At 46.7% G+C, this 17,873-nt stretch overlaps 1 protein-coding gene across 2 annotated transcripts in view; it reads right to left on the bottom strand.

Moving 5' to 3' along the window:
* Positions 1-1,766: 1,766 nt before the first annotated feature.
* The window catches only part of NUAK1 (NUAK family kinase 1), a 67,089-nt gene continuing 50,982 nt past the window's right edge, over positions 1,767-17,873 (bottom strand). For both annotated transcript variants that reach the window (XM_031462865.2, XM_010996454.3), the window contains 3 exons: positions 11,040-11,159; positions 9,099-9,231; positions 1,767-6,332 (listed from right to left, as the gene is read on the bottom strand). In XM_031462865.2, the coding sequence (XP_031318725.1) occupies positions 5,179-6,332; positions 9,099-9,231; positions 11,040-11,159 (1,407 nt within the window). In that variant the 3' untranslated portion in view covers positions 1,767-5,178. The remainder of the gene's footprint in view (positions 6,333-9,098; positions 9,232-11,039; positions 11,160-17,873) is intronic.

Consider the following 17,873-nt stretch of genomic DNA (forward strand, 5'->3'; position numbering starts at 1 on the left):
AGCTGTCATTCAAGTGTACCACAAGGGTAGACATGTGATCCTGGCAGGCCAATCAGAGCATCTCTGTGACTGGACTCTGTGACAGGGCCAGAGAGAGATACGTGACCTCAGCAAGCCAATCACAGTCCTCTTGGCACGTAAATGCTAGGCTAGTAAGAATCTCTCTGGCTCTAGGACCATACACTAAAAGGACCTCATAACCCTGTTACTACCAGGAGCTCCCTTGCTGCCATGCGGAGAAAGCTTGCCTAAGAATGAAGCCCACATCCAGCAAGAGTGAATGAAAAGGAGGCCGATGGCATCACTTGAATTCCTGGATCCAGCTGTACTTGAGATATACATCTTGGGCTTCTCACTTGCAAAAAGCAATAAATTCGTCTTATTACTTAACGTGGTCTGAGCTGGGTTTATACTACTTGCCGCTGAATAGGATGAAGTGAGCACCATGCAGGAGCTCGATCAATATTAGTTCTCAATTTTCCTCTTTTAAAGGGACTACTCCCATTAATCTCACCTACATATCAGTTGACATATCAACTGTGCTGATCCAGCCACCCCTACTTCCTCACTACCTCTTCTATGTCACATTTGGTCCAGCTCCTAGAACAGGCACATGCTATTCTATCTGGCTGCCAAATTATTTCTTTCCAAAGGGGTTCACGTTTAAGTGAACTTCCCTAGTCCCTTACCCCGCAAATGACTTGCTGGCTAGTTTGCTAACAGCAGCAGGGACCACAGCAAGAATTAAGAGCCTCCAGACCACGCAGGTTGCCTTTAAAGTGAATACTGCCCTGTGAAGAAAGGACTATGGTTTCCCACTCATAATGAGTTTTACTCTTAGAGTAACTTCGTAGAAATTCTCTCCTTCTTCATAGCCCTATTAAGAGTTGGGAAAAGATAGCAATTAACATACCTATGAAGCAGATGAGAAACCCAAGGCCCAAAGAGGCAAAGTAATTTGACTCAATAGCAATTGTCCAAGTCCAGACAGGCAAGTTGCAGTTTCTTTGGAAAGTCAGACTTCCTTGCATGGATCCGTAACACTGCTATGCAGTGCACAGCATGATTCTTTCATGTTTGAGACTAGGGGTGGGATTTGATGTCATTTGATATTGTGACCAGGACCCGGGAACTCCTCAGTCTTACCCTATTATTCATCCCTTTTTCCAAGAGCTTCCTGGAGGGGCTGTTCACACAGAAACAATGGCAAATGGGACGCAGGATGGCATTTTATTATAGGCAGGGCAGGGGTGGCCTTCCTCATTAGGAAACACAGCCCAGTGATCTTAGAGCAGTCATATGAGCACACTGTCTGCCTCTGGGATAGAGGGAGCGCTGGGGCAGGCCGAGGAGGCTGAAGGGGGGGGGCAGGTGTGGCTGAGGGTTAACCTTTAGTGCTGACTCTAGTCCAGACTGCAGAAACTGGGTCAAGATCGCTTTCAGAAACCAGAACTGAGAACGTGTCAGCTTGGAAGCTGTAGGGAGAGCCACAGTGGGTCATAAAACCAGGGAGGAGAAAGCAAGGCTACAAAAGGAACAGAGCACAACTGGCATGCAAAGCGGGGCAGAAAAGAGGGCCCGCCATCCTCCTGGACCTACTGTTCCAGTTCCTGGTGCCACCTGCACTTACTTTTCTGAGAACATCAAAGAAATTCCCCTTTTGTGCCTAGGCCAGCTTGAGTGTATTTCTGTTACTTACAACCACTCTGTCATTTACTGAACTAAGAGAATAACAACCAAGTAAAGAAGCAAGGTCCCAGTTCAGGTCAGTTCATGGCAATTTATTTAATTTAAAAATAAAAACAGAAACAAACAAACAAACAAAAAACAGAAAACAAAACAAATCAGTTTCCAATGAAAATACAAACACTTTGGGTGGTTATCCAGCTTTTTTCTTTTTCCCCTGTAGGCTGTTCTGGGCTCAAACCAATCAAATGAATGAAAACCAATTTTGACTGGAACCATAAAGCATGTTGCACCAATTAAATTATACCAATATATTATTATAATACCTTTGAAATGCCTTTCAGACCAATAAATAAAAAAAGACAAATTCAAATAAAAAAGTCAACTTTTTATTACCAAAAAAATAGAAATTAAATAAAAGTCACAACATGGATTAAAAAAAAAAATGTGCAGTCAAGTTTCTCTTTTTTTCTTCTAGGAATGATACCATGCCAGTAAATCCCTACAGAACATTTCCAGTTTGGCAATAAGCAATCAGTCAGTCATTCACATTTGTACTCAAGACAGCAGGCCTGGCCAACACTCACCTGAGTTTCACCCTGAAAGGTGCTCCTTGTCATCTGCAGAAGCAGCACCTTATAACAGGGACGGGAATTCAGAGAGTACTTAGCATTTTCATTTCACCTGGGGTCTTGATGCACTTCCTGAAAACTGATCATGCCTTGAAATTTACCTGTAAAAAGAAGTATAACTCTACTCCTTTGGCAGATGTGTAAACTAAGACACTGAAAGGCCCACGGAGGCAAGGAAAGGACCAGGAGGGCTGACCTCGAACCTCCTGCTTGGTCCACCAGGTCATCAAAGTGTCTCTCACTTGTAATTCCATGGAAATGAATCAAGCATGCCTTCCTTGGATGGGATTGCTGGTAGGGATGATAGGACTTAATCAGGAAGCAAGGGAGCTGCTTTGAGGGTTTTTCCCTCTATTCTAAGTTTTTCCTTGAAAGGACACATCTAGAATCAGAGGATGTTAGCAGAAGGTCAGAACTAGGCAGGGCCTGAGAGACCAGCTAATCCACCCCTCCAGCCCCCACTGAAGGGAAACCACAGTCCCCAAAACACCGCAGGTGCCTAAGGCCACCAGCTGGCTAGCAGCACACCAGGACTCAGAGTCTCTGCCTCTGAGTGGAGGACCGTCTTTGCCACGATCCACTGTCTGGGTCTACTGACAAAAGAGAACATACATGTGTTTTGGGAGTGGGGGAGGAGTAGGATGATTTTCCTTAATAGTATTATTTTTACTTAAAGACTAGAAGGATGGAAAATCACTGAACAGACACAATCACTTGGGCAAAAAGAAAACACGTCAACCACTAGGTTGATGTTATACATAAGTCCTACTGACAGCTACCAACTAGGCCGGCTGCCATGCACGAGGGGCCAGCAGTGCAGCAGTATAGGCTGTTCAGAAAAGGCCGCAGAAAATGAGATAGGGAGTAGGGGGCTTAGAGGTTGCAGAGCATACTCCCTGCACCCACATACCCCATATACAATTTGCTATCTACAGATTTTTTTCCCTTTGAACCTATGTTGGCGTTCAGGAAAGAAGTGGAATTGGATGAAAAGAAATCAAGAAGCTTCCCATGTTACACTACTCAGCTCAGCCTGAAGGAATGCAGAAGCCAAAACCCCAGAGCTGGTGGCAAGGGGAGAAATGGGGCCATCCCCTCAGGGAAAGGGCAATTTCATTCTAGTTAATGTTCTTGGTGCCTGAAGGTGAATTCTTTCTCATCTCCCTATGAACTATTATCTGTTGGTTTTCCCCAGGATACCCACAAGACTAGCTCTCCTGAAATATCCAGGTGGCTATCAGAAGTCAGCCATTCTCGAAACAAGAGTTTCAATTGGCTGGGGCCAGTAGAATCTGAAGTCATCCCAAAGTCCCAAATAAAACCATAAATTCCAAACTCAGTATCTCAAGATGTTCCATTGTGGGAGTGACGGTTTATCACCTGTAATCTGGATGTCTACGAGTTAAATAGCTAGTTATGTTACTTTTTAAGATAAGAGTCCTGTCACACCTCTTTTCTGCCTCCTCCAGAACCACGTGGATGAATCCAGGGAAGTGTTCCCTCTCCTGTACGCTTCCTACCAACCCACTTTGCTCTCTAGTACCTTATTCATTTGAATGGATGGAACTTCTTCCCCAAAGCCTAGGAGTTTAAACCCATGACACACAATACCTCGATTTGGGGAGAACACCTTCTGCCTGACTTTCCTCATCCAAATATCCCACCTACACACTAACTACACGCTAGAAGCAAACTCATCTACCTCTGAGGAGTCTACACTTGGTGGATGGGGAAATCGTTTACTGTGAGTAAGCAGGATAAATGGTTGAGCCAGTTACTCCTTTGGAAACCACAGCATCATGTCCAATTCAAAGCATTCATGCAGGTGAGAGCCCACAAGGCAGCATTCCAGTTAATATTGAGACGTTAAAGAAATCGAAAAGTTGCCCCCTTGCTGGTGTGGATCGATTTCCATTCAACTGCACAAAGACCACAGAGGGCCTCAAGCTCTGTTATATGCCAAAGTTTTGACCTCAGACACCACCATCTTTTCCCCTGTCCACCCTCAGGAGGTTGTGCTGAAGAGCAAGGCAGACACCAGGAAAGAAGAGGTAGACAACAAGAAGCCAAAAAATCACCATGGGCTGACTCTAAGTCCTTAGCAGTGTTCAGAGCATTCTCTCTCTGACCAAGGCCCTGTCTCCATTCAAGGTAGAATAGCAAATGAACAAATGCCACACTGGTGGCATGAAAGAGATAACACAGATCCCACAGGATCTACACTAACACTCCCAGGGCTTAGCCAGGTCAAGGATGGCAACTACATGGCATGAGTGCTACTGCCCCGCTTCCCATCCCCATGGCAGCCATTACTATTCAATCACAGCACTCCTTCTGGTGTGTCTGGGCTACTTAAACCAGCACACCCAGCAGCCAGTATCAATCAATCACCGATTCAAGCTCATGTAGCTGAAACCTACTTGCCAACCCCATGCAGTCAGACTAAGCCTGCTAATGTGAGGAGAGAAGGAGCAAGCTCTGAGTTCACTCAAAGCAGATGGCCCCAGTCTCTCTTGCCACTCCTCCAGAAGCATGTGGATGACTTCTAGGGAAATGCTCCCTCTCCCATATGCTTCCCCCCACGCTTTAAGTGCTGGCCAACACCACCTCCCCTGGACAGCTGGTCCTCTAGGGATGCTATAAAGCAAATGCCAATTAGGATCCGAATTCTGACTGGCAGTTGGCAGGACTGGCAGAGAGCCCACTTCTCCCTTTTAGCTGCTGGCCCAAGGTTGCAAACTTGGCCAAAGCAAGACAGCACCAATCCTCTTTCAGTCTCTTGTCATGGCCAGCTCCTTAGCAGTCACTGCCCCCACTCCTCCCTCGTACCCACCCCAACCCGCCCCTGTGCCTTGGGGAGCTAGTTGAGTTTGTTGCAGATCTCCAGCGCTTTCTTGTAGACCTGAGTCACGTCGTCCATGTCTGTGAGGAGGGAGAAGCTGCTGTCTCCCAGCCGGTTCCGGTACCGCTTCAGGTACTGGGGCCGGGGCCGGTTCTGGAGCCCCTCAAAGTCCTGGATCTGGAGGAAGTTTTCGGCAGAGACACAGCTGCGGATGCGCTGGCGGGCGGGGCGGTTCTCCTGCAGATCAAGCAAGTCAAAGGAGTCGCTGGAAAGGACACTGTCATCGCTAATGACGCTGGAAGGCCGGCTGTAGCTCCGGGAGAGGCCCTCGGCGGGGACACCGGGCTCCAGCAAGGACTCCAGTGTGGGCATTTCAGGGCTGGCCAGGGCCGGGTCTGTGGTGCCTGCCGAGTACTTGCTGCTATGTTTCAAGATGCCCTTCCTGCGGCAGGAGAGGCTGTGGGAAGTCACCCTGGCCGGGTCCGGGGGGCTCGGGGAGGGGATGCTGCCACCCAGCCCTTCGTTACTGTCCAACAGCTCCGAAGACTCGCTGCGCTCCGGGGACGAGTAGTAACCCGATTCTCTCTGCTGGGTCTTCTTCAAGATGCCTTTCTTAGGCATCGTGGCCGACTGTTTGGGGCTGAGTTTACCTGGCACCTCTGCCTCGGGGGAGCTCGGGAGGGGCACAGCAGTCCGGCACAAGTCCTGCTCCATCTTGAGAGCAGGCGGTAAGGCAGGACTGACAACGCCCTCAATGAAGCCAGTGCTGTGAGAGCGATGCTCGCTGTTGCTCCGCTTCTTCAGGATCCCTTTGGGCCGCTTGGAACTCAGCTTGGATGGGCTTTCAGGCGCCGAGTCCTGGCCGGACTGAGCAAAGTCATTCTCTTTCTTGGACTTCTTCAGTGACCGCTGCCGCTCCAGCATGACCTCAGTGGCCCCAGGTTTGGCCAAGCCCTTAATTTTGGCTTCAGCCTCAGCCTGCAGCCCTGTGGAACGGTGGTGCCAGTCGATAATGCGGGCCAAGAGAGGGGACTCAGAGTTGTGAAGGGCATCACAGTCGCAGACACTGCTCTTGTAGCCCCAGTTCACCCACCAGTGGTTGGCGATGTCCTCAATGGTGGCCCGGCGATCGGGGTTCACCATCAGCATCCACCGAATGAGTCCTCGAGCATCTATGGGACAAGCAAAAGGAACAGTACATCATACAGGAGCTTTGGGCTTTGTGACAGGGCTGAGGCTCCAGAAAGGGCTAAGGAGATGTGCTCACTTTAGGAAAAATCCAAATGGTCCAGCCACTTTTGACCAGGAAGCCATTGCCTGTCAGACTGTACATCAAAAAGCATCATGAAGAGACTCCGAGCCACAGGCCAGTGCACTGTCACAGCCTGGCGTGTTTCTCCATGTGAGTGAAGAAATGTCACGAACCGCCAAGCCTTCCGTCAACTCAGATCTTTATAAAATGGGGAAGGCCAGGGAACCGGGAAAGAATCCAGACCCGACCCCAAGCAGGGCCCCACCATTCCTTTGGTGGATATCATTTCACCAAGAGGGAAAACAGGTGTGGGCTACAATGGCTTTCTTCATCCTCCAAAGGTAGGTTTGTATAAACACACAGCACTCAGGTCCCCAGAAAAGCATGTCAGCACAAAAAGGAAATCTGGGTCTGAGATGGTGAGAAAAAGGCTTCTCATCAGAGAGGGAGAGGCAGAGAAGGATGGAGAGGAGCGCATACCTGGGCAGTGAGAGAGGCCGTCCCCAAGGCTGGCCTGACTCAGGCCTTGGCCAGGCTCACACCCACACCCAGAGCTCACCTCCTCTCCCCACTCTGACATAAGCCGTAGCCTACCGAGCTGTCAAATCCAAGAGCTGATCTCTACCTGCTATCCATTTACAGCCTGTCTGAAAAACTCCATTTGCAAATTTCTGCTGCCAAAGAATTAGGGGAAAGCCCCAAAGGGATGTTGAGGAGGCCACAGGAACCAACTGACTCTCACAGCTTATAAACTGCCTTTTAAGATCAAACTGTGCTCCCCCAAAGGGGGTTGAATTATACCCTGGGAAGGCGCCACCTCCCCTCAGCCACTTACGCAGGCTAATGAGTAGCTGGCAAGAGTCTGGCAACGGCACCAGGGGTGAACTACACCCCTGAAAAGTAACAGGATGTTCATTCATTCAGTCAATAAATATTTCCTGAACCCCTGTAATGTGCCAGATACTATGCTGGCACCAGTTAGCTGGTGAGACAAAAAGACTGCCATAGAGGTCACCCTGAAATTCCTCAAAAAAGAAAAACCCTGGTTAGCTTATTGAAAAAAAAAAATAGACATAGAAATCTGCATATACCTATGTCTACAGTTTACACATATAAAACAGTCCATCTTTATTATTTAGATTTTGTAGCTGTATATTTGCCTCCTTAGTAAAATATATTTGTAACCCCAAAATCAATACTCAGGGTGCTTTCCCAGTCACTTGCATATATCTTCTTCCACAGAGTGGGGAAAAAATGTGAGTTGCCCCCACGTGTGTTCTCAGCTGAGGGAGAACCTCGGCACCTCCTTCTTGTTTCTCCTCTCATACTGTAAACATGTGTCCTTTTCAGTCTGTTTTGTCCATGCTTTTCATCTATTTGCACTTTCTGTTGGTGATGTGGCTGTTTCAAATAAGCCCCAGTGTGACACTGGTGATTCTAAGGGCAAGAGGGCAGTGATGTGCCTTACAGAGAAAATGTGTGTCAGATAAGCTTCGTTCGGGCACGAGTTACAGTCCTGTTGGCCATGAGTTCGATGTTCATGAATCAACACTGTATTTTAAATGAGGTATCTTTAAGCAGAAATATACATAAAGCAAGGATATGTATTGATTGGTTGACAAAAAATGTGCCCAGAGGCTCACAGAATCCAGCCCTGTATTTCCCTAGGAGTAGTGCTTCCATATTCACTGACTCGGTGTTTATAGCAACCTTATAGAACATAACTACTGCAGATAATGAGAATCAACAGTGTGTGCGTGTGTCTATGCACATGCGTAGCATGCACGTACATGAGGTACATTCTGAAGATGGTCCCCTGTGCAGACCTCTTCTGTACCCACATGATGCCCTCCCATCAGGAGATGGAGTTTACGGCCTTGGCTGCTTTGACCAATAGAACATGGCGGCAGTGATATCATCTGGCTTCCAAGCAGACAGTAAGAAGGCCGGGCAGCTTCTTCCTCCTCTGTCTTGGAGCCCTGAGCTGCTACGTAAGAAGTCCAGGCTCCCTCCTGGAGAGAGAGACCTGAGAAGGCAGCTCATGGAGAGAGAGCTCGCACAGAGGTATCCACCATTGGCCCCAGTACCCACTGATTGCAACTGTAGGAGAAGCCCCAAGCAAGGCCTGAAGAGCTCTAACCAACCCAGGGAATCGAGAGATACAGTTAATGGATGTTTAAACCACTGAGTTTGGAGAAGGCAGGCAGGGGATGGGATGGAGTTGTTCTGCAGCAGGAAGTAATGAAACAGCGCCCACGCGCTATACCCCCCGGTGGGGCACCAGGATGGAGAAGAGCAGCCGCCATCCTCATGCACTGACAGTCTAGTGGCAGGGATTTGAGCCTACATGGACCAGAAGGGACTTCACGTAATTCTCTTTCCAAAATGGGAATTTATAGTGGAGAAGCTGAATCCAAACAGGGTAAGGGACTTGCCCAAGTTCACACAGCAAGCAAACAGCACTCCCAGTCCACCGCGTGGAACAACTGTTCTGAAAATGTCACTTGGGAAGGTTTAGGGAGAGCAGCCGAACAAGCAGCTCTGCCAGAAGGCAAAGATCTGGGGAGACGAAAGAGAAAAAGCAGGCAGCTCCTTACGGACAGACAAGGACACAAGCAGAAAGTGTGAGCTGGGCAGGTGAGCTGACCTCTCCCGGCTCAACCGCTGGCCCCGCACGGGCACACACCTGAGGGCTGCGTGGGCTCCCGGTACTCTCCGCTGCTGATCTGCCGTATGAGGTTTTTGTGATCGAAACCATCAAAGGGCATGGTTCCATAGACGAGGGTGTAAAGCAAGACTCCCAGGGCCCAGCTGTCCACCTGCAGCAGAGACAGGACATACAGGAGCTGGGAAGCAGATTCCGGGATGCCTTTCAAACCATTAGTCTCACAGACCATGAGCAGCCACCCTCAACGACCCCAGGAACTGAGTGCAGCACCTGGCAGACAGGTCCCACCGCAGTCTGACACCTGAGATGCAATGCACCTGCAGCCTGCTTCAGGGCCTGACCTTTCTGTTTCAAAACAAGACCAACAGTTCCAACCTGGAGAAGAACTTTCTTGAATAGATTATCTTCTTTGATCCTCACTATAATTTTGTTAAACATGTAGGGCCTGGGTTATTTTCAGCCCCATCTGACAGATGAGAAAACTGAGGCCTAAGGAAGCTAAATGGTTTCTCTGGAAGCTCCCACCCCAGTGATGGAACTAAGACTGGGACACTAAGGCTCTTGACTCCTAATCCAGGAATCAGTTCCTTCCTGCACCTTCTTCAAATGGATCAGGGGTTGCCAATCCGAATGCTTACAAGAGCCAGGTAGACCACAAACATGAACAAAGAGAGAAGGTGGGCTACAACGAGGAGTGCTGGGGATGCAGACAAACTGTAGAGGGCAGTCACCCGTTGCCTCCTCCGGCAAGTTGCTGCCACACAGGAATATAGGCCCAGCACTGCGAGCATCTTTGGTTTTTCAGGAGAAGTCAGAAACCAGGGTTTTATGTGACAGCTCCCACTTATTAAATGTTTGTTAAATTTTTCTAGAAGGACTAATGTGGCCAAAATGAAGCATGCTTGTTGGCCAGATCATAGGCTGCCAGCTTGTAACCTCGGAAACAGATCATCAGAGACCAAGGCAGCATTCATTATCCATGACAAATTTACAGTGTCGAGTTTCTGCAACTTTGTAAACTGAATCTTAGGCTCCTCCCCTACATTCTTATTTTAGGAAGACTTCCTCTTTACTGTAGTTGATAGAGGCTCTTGGCATCTTTCTCTTTACCCTCCAGCCCTGCTCCCAAACACTCTTAAATAGATAAATATTTGGAAGGAAACATTTTAATCCACTGAGAGGCTGCATTTAAAGGATCTTGAGTGGATGAATCTCTCCGTAAATAGAACTATCTTTTTTAAAATGAATAATCACGCACAACTCACTCATTTTCAAAATGACATTTTCACATACACATCTCTAACAGTGGCCCTGAAAGCTCTGGGCATATAGAGAAATGAATTTCTCATGAATCAGAAGATGCAATTAATGTATTTCCTTAATCAAAGATGCATGCTGTCAAAAATATACTCAGAAGATATTTACTGCAGAGTTAGGTTGCTCGCTTTCTGTGTCGCCTGTTTTATTATAATACGAAAAACTGAAAACAATCTACCTAAATCTAGGGAAATGACTAAGTACAGTACATTCATACAATAAAAAGTTACGTCATCATTAAAGACCATGTTTTTAATAATACTGAATTCAGAAAATCTAACAATATAACTTTAAGTTAATAAAAGGCAGATATACACATACATATATAGTGATCTCAATTATTTTTGAAATACAAAGATCTACATTGGAAAAATGTCTAAAGTCACATAAATATTAAGTGGTTATCTCTCATGGGGGGAGACTGCAGGCAACTTTATTTTCTCTTTTAGATTTTTCTGGATTTTTCCAATTTTCTTTCAGGTGCCCCAGGTATGTATATTATGGTTTTTATAATCATATAAGGAAAAGTTTTTTATTTGCTTGCTTTTGTGGGGTTTTTTTTTAAGGTATTCCTAGGTCCAGTTCTTTTCTCCCCCACCAAGCGCCCCCCCACCACCCCCATACACCAGGCAAGCTGCTCACCTCTGGGCCTCGGTAAGGTCTCCCATTGACAATTTCAGGAGAGGCATAGAGCGGGCTCCCGCAAAACGTTTGCAAGAACTTGTCCTTCTGGTACAGGTTGGAAAGCCCAAAGTCGGCAATCTACAAAAAGACACAAGACCCAGGGAGGCCTGTCAGCATGGAGGTCAGTGTCTGCACTGGCTCAGCTTACACCACCCAGACTAAAGCAGCTGAGGCGCCCTGGGGCAGCTCTGCCAGCTGGGTCCCCCTTCTCTCTCCAGCCCTGAGTCTTCACAAAATGACCAGTCGACACAACCGGGCCACTGATTCCTGACTGCAGTCCTTGGCATCATCACAAGTTCTGCTGTATCTGCACACAGCATGCTCTATTACTCACTTAAAATCACTCCATACATAACCTCTGTTTTCACTTCAGTGTAGACCTGCCCTGAGAAATAGCCACAGAATCACATTTGTGATGGTCAAATGAACACTGTATATAAACTATTCATCTGAAAACTGTTCCTCTGCAGCCTACCTAAAATCACACTGCATCCACCCACAGTGGTGTGTGCACCACACCCTGGAAAACCCTGACCTACCTGTGCAATAGACATCACCGCCTTTTATCCGCCCACAAACTCATCGGAACTGTATTTTGGCCACCTCGTGACACTAGAGAAAATGGACCCTGAGCACTGGGTTTGGAGAAATCATATTGCAGCCCAAACCCTGTGTGGCACAGAGCAGACGACTTAGCTACTCTGAGCCTCAGTTTACCCACCAGAAAACAGAAACCCACGATCCCTATCCTGTTTGAGATCACAGGATTATTGGGAGAATGAGAAGAAAAAAATTAATCAAGATGAGTCCATGGATGCAAAAGTGCTTTGTAACGTTCAAGTCTTCAAATTCCATGCAAATGTTCTACCTGACCTTGCTTCTCTTGTATCACAAACCCTTTGGAATCACTCTCTTTGGTTTCTTGAAGTGTTTTATAATCCTTTAAGGCAGCATTCTTCAGCATGTGCGTGTGTGTGCGCACCTATTCATATATACATGTAAGGTATATATTATACATGTATATGCTTATTATCATATACACATGTAATGTATATATTACATATGCACATACATATCACATCACATATATATGTACCTATGTATATACAAATGTATATTCACCTTGCCTTCTAGACTGAGTCCCCTGAGGCAGGTGGCAGGTTCCACATCTGCCCCTCATCTTTGCAACATCCACTGCTTAGCACCTGCCCTCACCCAAGAAACACTCGTCATCAGAAGAGGCATTATATTTTGAAAAGCATAAGGTAGTTAGTCAATGATACAAAATAATGATAAACTTAGTTACCACTTACTGAACAACCTACAATGACCAGGTACAGTTCTAAGCACTTTACAGTCTCTAACCCTATCTACAATCCCATTTACACATTGTGAATGTACTTCATGCCACTGTACTGAGCACCTAAAAACGATAAAAACAGTAAACTCTGTGTTAGGGATATTTTATCACCCCTAACAGATAAGGAAACTGAGGTTTAGGGAAATGAGGTTATTCATCTCAAGAGAACTAACTAGCCAGCAACAGTGTAACCCAGGTGTCTTTACAGCTTCAAACCACTGCCCAACCTAGCCCCGGGGTGATCTGCAAATTTCACCCAGTCTGAGCCAGCCTTACACACTGAGCCGCTGTGGACTTCTGCCATCCCCAAAACCGACTGCCACCTGAGGCTTCTAAATAGGATGAGTGAATCACATACATGCCCAGCTGAGGCTGTTTTGAATGCGGTGCCCAGAATAAGCCCATCTTGTAACAGGCGTCCCTGAATGAATGGAATGGCACTGAAAGCAGCTGGTGAACAACCGCCCTCAGAAAACACATTCTCAGGGCTCAGATTGCACTTAATTGCCCTGAATTCCATTTTCTTATCAAAGCCCCCAACTGGCTTACAGGAAGTTGGCTGGAAGCTTTATGAAGTGTGCCCTGTCAATCAGAAGAGGCAAGGAACGGCTGCAGCCCTGAAACATCCCGAGAAGGCCCTGGGCTTCGTCCTCTCAGCCCACAGCTAAGGAGGCACTCACACAGCACAGCGCACGTCCTGAGGAAAACACATTCCCTTCCCACCCTGCAATGTCAGCGGCATCTGGAGCACTGCGCGACCCTACACACACACACACACACACACGTGAGAGGCACCCAGCACCACCACGTGCAAATCCCCACACACCCATGCCCACTGGAAGTGCTCCAAGTCTTGGCACACTTGCTTTCTTTGTAGGCCTTCTGAGAAGTGTGTTTATGTTATGGCCCACACCCATCCTCACAGACTGATGTTTATCAGCCTCTCCCAGTAAAACTGTCATTGCCACTGACATAAGATTAATAGAAATCTAGATTAGTCCATGTGCTTGGCACTTCAACGGAAAAGCAATATTAATCAACACACACACACACACACACACACAGTTCTCCATCCTTGAGCCACTTAAACTTGGGCTGAAGCTCTAAGAGTCCACTTCGTATGGAGTTTGTAAGAACTATAAGATGGGAAATGGCCACTGGTCATAAAACTTCTCAAAGCCTCAATTTCCCATCTGTAAAATGGGGGTAGGAGCAGTATCCACCCCTACCGTGTCATGGTGAAAATTAAATGACAGGAAGTATGTGAAATGCTTAAAATAGTAATTGGTACAAAGTTGGGGCTCAATATGTGTGCCACCTTAAATCCACGTAAGTAACTTTATTAATGTCATGATTCTCAATGATTCTGGTTTTTCATTGAAGGTAATTATGTCAGGTTTCTTTTTCAGATACATATAATTTTTCAAAGTGAATTAAACTAAATAAAATTAAGTGAAATAGGATGGAAGATACTGGGAAAAGGCAAAATCGATGAAGAGATAAAAGAAAAGAAATTTAGGAAGTTGGAGAAAGCTGAAATTTGGGAAATAACAATTTTTAAACATAATAAAACAAAAAAACCAAATCTGAGAAGTGGTTCCAACCTGGAAGAGTCTTACGGGGTGAGCTAATCCTGCACCTCACCCTGTAAGTGAGGCACTTGAGGGTCAGAGGACTTAAGCTCTGCCGAAGGTCACAGAGACAGAACAGCTTCAGGAATGTGAGGTTCGGTGCGGTTCTCTAGAACAGAACATCAGCTGTGTATCAAGGGTGACTCTCCACCAAGGAGGCATCCAGCTTTACTTTCAAAGTCGGGTTTTGCCGGCACACTGGTAACCTTTGGAGAAAGATAACTACCTTTTTTTGCTGGTGAGAGACTGTTCTACTGCTCTGTTCAGAATCCCCCTCTGTCCCCACACTGGGGCACTGTGTTCAGCCTGGACTCTGAGAAGGAACCTGGGATGTCAACACTCATGTCCTCAGTTTAAGTTTTTGTCAGCAAGCCTTTCTAGAGGTAGGCCCCACTGGATGAAAATCAGAGTTAGAAAGAAAAACTGGGAAGCGATTATTCACATGTCAAAAGAATTAACCTCACTACAACATGGATGAACTATGGAGACATTGTGCTCTGTGAAACAAGCCAGACACAAAAGGATAAATATATGATTCCACTCACATGAGGTACTTAGAGGAGTCAAGTTCAGAGACAGAAGGTAGAAGGGTGGTTGCCTGGGGCTGGGAGTGGGGGGGAATGGGGAGTTAGTGTTGAATGGGGACAGAGTTTCCATTTGGGAAGATGCAAATGTTCTGGAGATGGGTGGTGGTGATGGTTGCACAACAATGTGGATGTACTTATGCTACTAAACCGAAAACCTAAAAATGGTAAACTTTATGTTACATACATTTTACCACCATTTAAACAAAAGGGATTAACCTTAGATCACTGTGAATAATCACTGCAAGCTCATCCAATGACAAAGGAAGTCAGCTTGCTGATGGGTAACTGCTGGGAAAGGATGCTAATGAGACTATAAGCAATGGTCTGACAGTCATGTGCAGGGTCTAAAGAGAAGCGCAGTCCACTGGACAGATCAGAGGTCAGAGCCCCGAAGAACCTGGGGCTAACCTTGGACTTGGCCCTGCTGGGTGATGGATGGGAACTAACACCAACTTCCTCCTCAGTAAAATGGGAATAATATAACAAAAAGAAGGCATTCATGGATGTACATGTACACACACACACACATAAATGGATAAATGAACAAACAGATGAATGGACTCATTACTGCATGAGTGCAGCAACCTCACATTCATACAGTTAGAGCCTGAGCTGCCCCACGGGTCTTGTTAAGCCTTGGGGGTTTCTGTCTAGTCTTATCCCTGGCCATTCAAAGCTGCTCTGAGCATCTCCACAGCAGCGGGCATTTCCATTGTCATCAGGAGCCACAGGCCGCTTCCCCCAGGTCCCTCTACCCTGAGCCCTGGGAGTGCACCAAATTCCCAGCCCTGTCTGTGGAGGTCAGGTGACCCCGGTGCCTGACTTCTCACCATCAGGCCTTTTTACAGGAGCCTCCTATGGGAATTGTCGGCATTCCATTCTCCCAGAGGGTGGGACGTGAATCTGGTCTGTTTTTATTAATTGCGAATTAATGCTGTGCTGGGTGTCTATTTTAGTAGACATGCTTCTCCGCAGAGTACGGAATGCAACCCAAAGAAGCACATTGTTCTCATTCTTTCTGCCAACCGACTGTGTGAATATTTTTAGAAGCCACACCCTCTCGCCGTGGCCAGATGTGCTCTTTGCAAACCAACATCAGGCAGGGAAGGAGAGAGGCACATGTTGCATGGCTCACACCAAAACGGCAGCGACACAGGACAAGTTCAAACCAGGAGCGTTTTTATAGGCTTTCTGGGCAAAAGCCCTCCACCCTGGAAATACAGGAAATGCACCCACATTTGGAGAGGCATCTCACTGCTCATACTCTGGGGATTGGTAACAGACCTCCAGGGGCAATGGTCCCCTGGTCCAGACACTGACGACATGGGCTCTCAAACGTGGAGGCCAGCTTGTGGCCATGTGTCTGCCTGACTTTGCTGCAAGTGCCCTTTCTCAATATGTTTTCATCAAAATGCTGAGTCAGGAAGAGCTGAGCATATCCAGCCGGAAGACAAATCAACACCAGCTGAAACACATTTTCCAAAACCTTGGAAGTGGGTGTGAGATGATGAAAAGAGAATTTGCCTGGAAGTCAACCATGTGAGTTCTAATCCTGGCTGTCATCCCTTCACTCCAAAATCAAACTGCTTAAGAAACCCTACTGTGTGACAAGCACTGTGCCACATTCTGGGAAAACAAAGACAGAATGACATGCTGGTTCACTGTGTCTGATCTGGGGCACATCAACTTTCTGAGCCATAATCATCAAAACAAGGGGTTGGAAAATGACCCTCAAGTTTCTTTCAAGCTCTAGAATTCTCCGATCCTTGTAGCATTCCTTGAGCGAGCAGAAGGAAGGAACAGCATCAAAGGGAAGGTTTGGATGTGTGTGTGTGTGTGTTTTACTTTGGTAAATGCCAGGAGGAGAAATTCTTAAGGATTAAAAATCCTAAGGGAACAAGATCTTATGGTAGCTCACAGAAAAAAAAATGTGACAATGAATATATATATATGTCTGTTAATGTATAACTGAAAAATTGTGCTCTACACTGGAATTTGACACAACATTGTAAAATGATTATAAATCAATAAAAAATGTAAAAAAAAAAAAAAAGAATCCTAAGGGAAAAAATAAGACCAAAACCTTAATTCTTATAATGTTCTACATGGCTCCTATTTCCCTCCATAATGGACAGGGCCCCCGATGAAGGACTTGGTCCTGGGAGCCAGGAGGCCCAACATCACTGCCCTATTGCTTTATGCAAATAAGCCATTCTCCTGGGCTCCTGCCCATTGTTCCAGCACAATTGCTTTCAGAATGCTAACCATTCTTCTCCTCCATTGGGGAATTCAATGACTCCATAGGAAGCTATGTGCCTTATCACTTCTGGAACTACATCATGGAACTAGAGGTCAAGCTGTACCATAGAACCCAATCCCCAAGTGAGAGGCTCACATTCCAGGCCTTGTAAAGAACTCCACTTCATTTTGAGAGCTCTGGGGGCAGGTGGCAGGAAGAGTTCGCAAAGAAAGTTACCAGAGTGGATGACACAAGCCCTCAGAATGTGCCCCTCAGACCAGAAGCCAATTCTCCAGCCGTGGCCTGACCACCACACACCTCAGGCCCCGGGCACTGTCAGAGCAGCTGGCTTCCTATTCAACTTCCCTAGTGGCCAGCCATGTAAGCAGGTGCCTTGGGTATTAAAAGTTAAGTGCTAAGTGCTTTGACTATATACTGTCTAAAATCCTCACCTTTGTCATCGACTCTCCAGGACTGAGCACAGGGCCTGCTGGCACGGAGTAACTGCTCAGCAAATACTCATTTAAAAAATGACCAGATCAACAACCTCCCCAAGTGATGGAGACTAGACAGTGGAGGAAACTGAGGCTTAGATGCGTGAGTCATTCATCCAAAATACTGCCACTAGTAAGGGGCAGGGTTACATTTCAAACCCAGACCATCCAACTCCAAAGCCACTGCTCTTAACCTTGGCTCACAGCACAGTGCTCAGCACTTGATACAGCTAATCACGGAGCATATCCTTTAGTCTTCAAAACAAGCCTGTGGGCACTGCCGTCTCCCCATTTTATGGTCAAGGAAACAGGGTGAAGTGGTTCCCCCAATGTCAAGCGGCTAGTAAACCACACAGGATGGAATTTTCTAACTCTGCAGCCACTGCTCCTTCTAGAATAATCAAGCCACTTTGCCAGAAATGCAGAGACCCTGAGATTTCACTTCCTGTTCCTAGAAAGGCTACTTTGACCAACTCTTTCC

The sequence above is a fragment of the Camelus dromedarius genome, chromosome 11, assembly GCF_036321535.1.
Source record: "Camelus dromedarius isolate mCamDro1 chromosome 11, mCamDro1.pat, whole genome shotgun sequence".
Classification (NCBI taxonomy): domain Eukaryota; kingdom Metazoa; phylum Chordata; class Mammalia; order Artiodactyla; family Camelidae; genus Camelus; species Camelus dromedarius.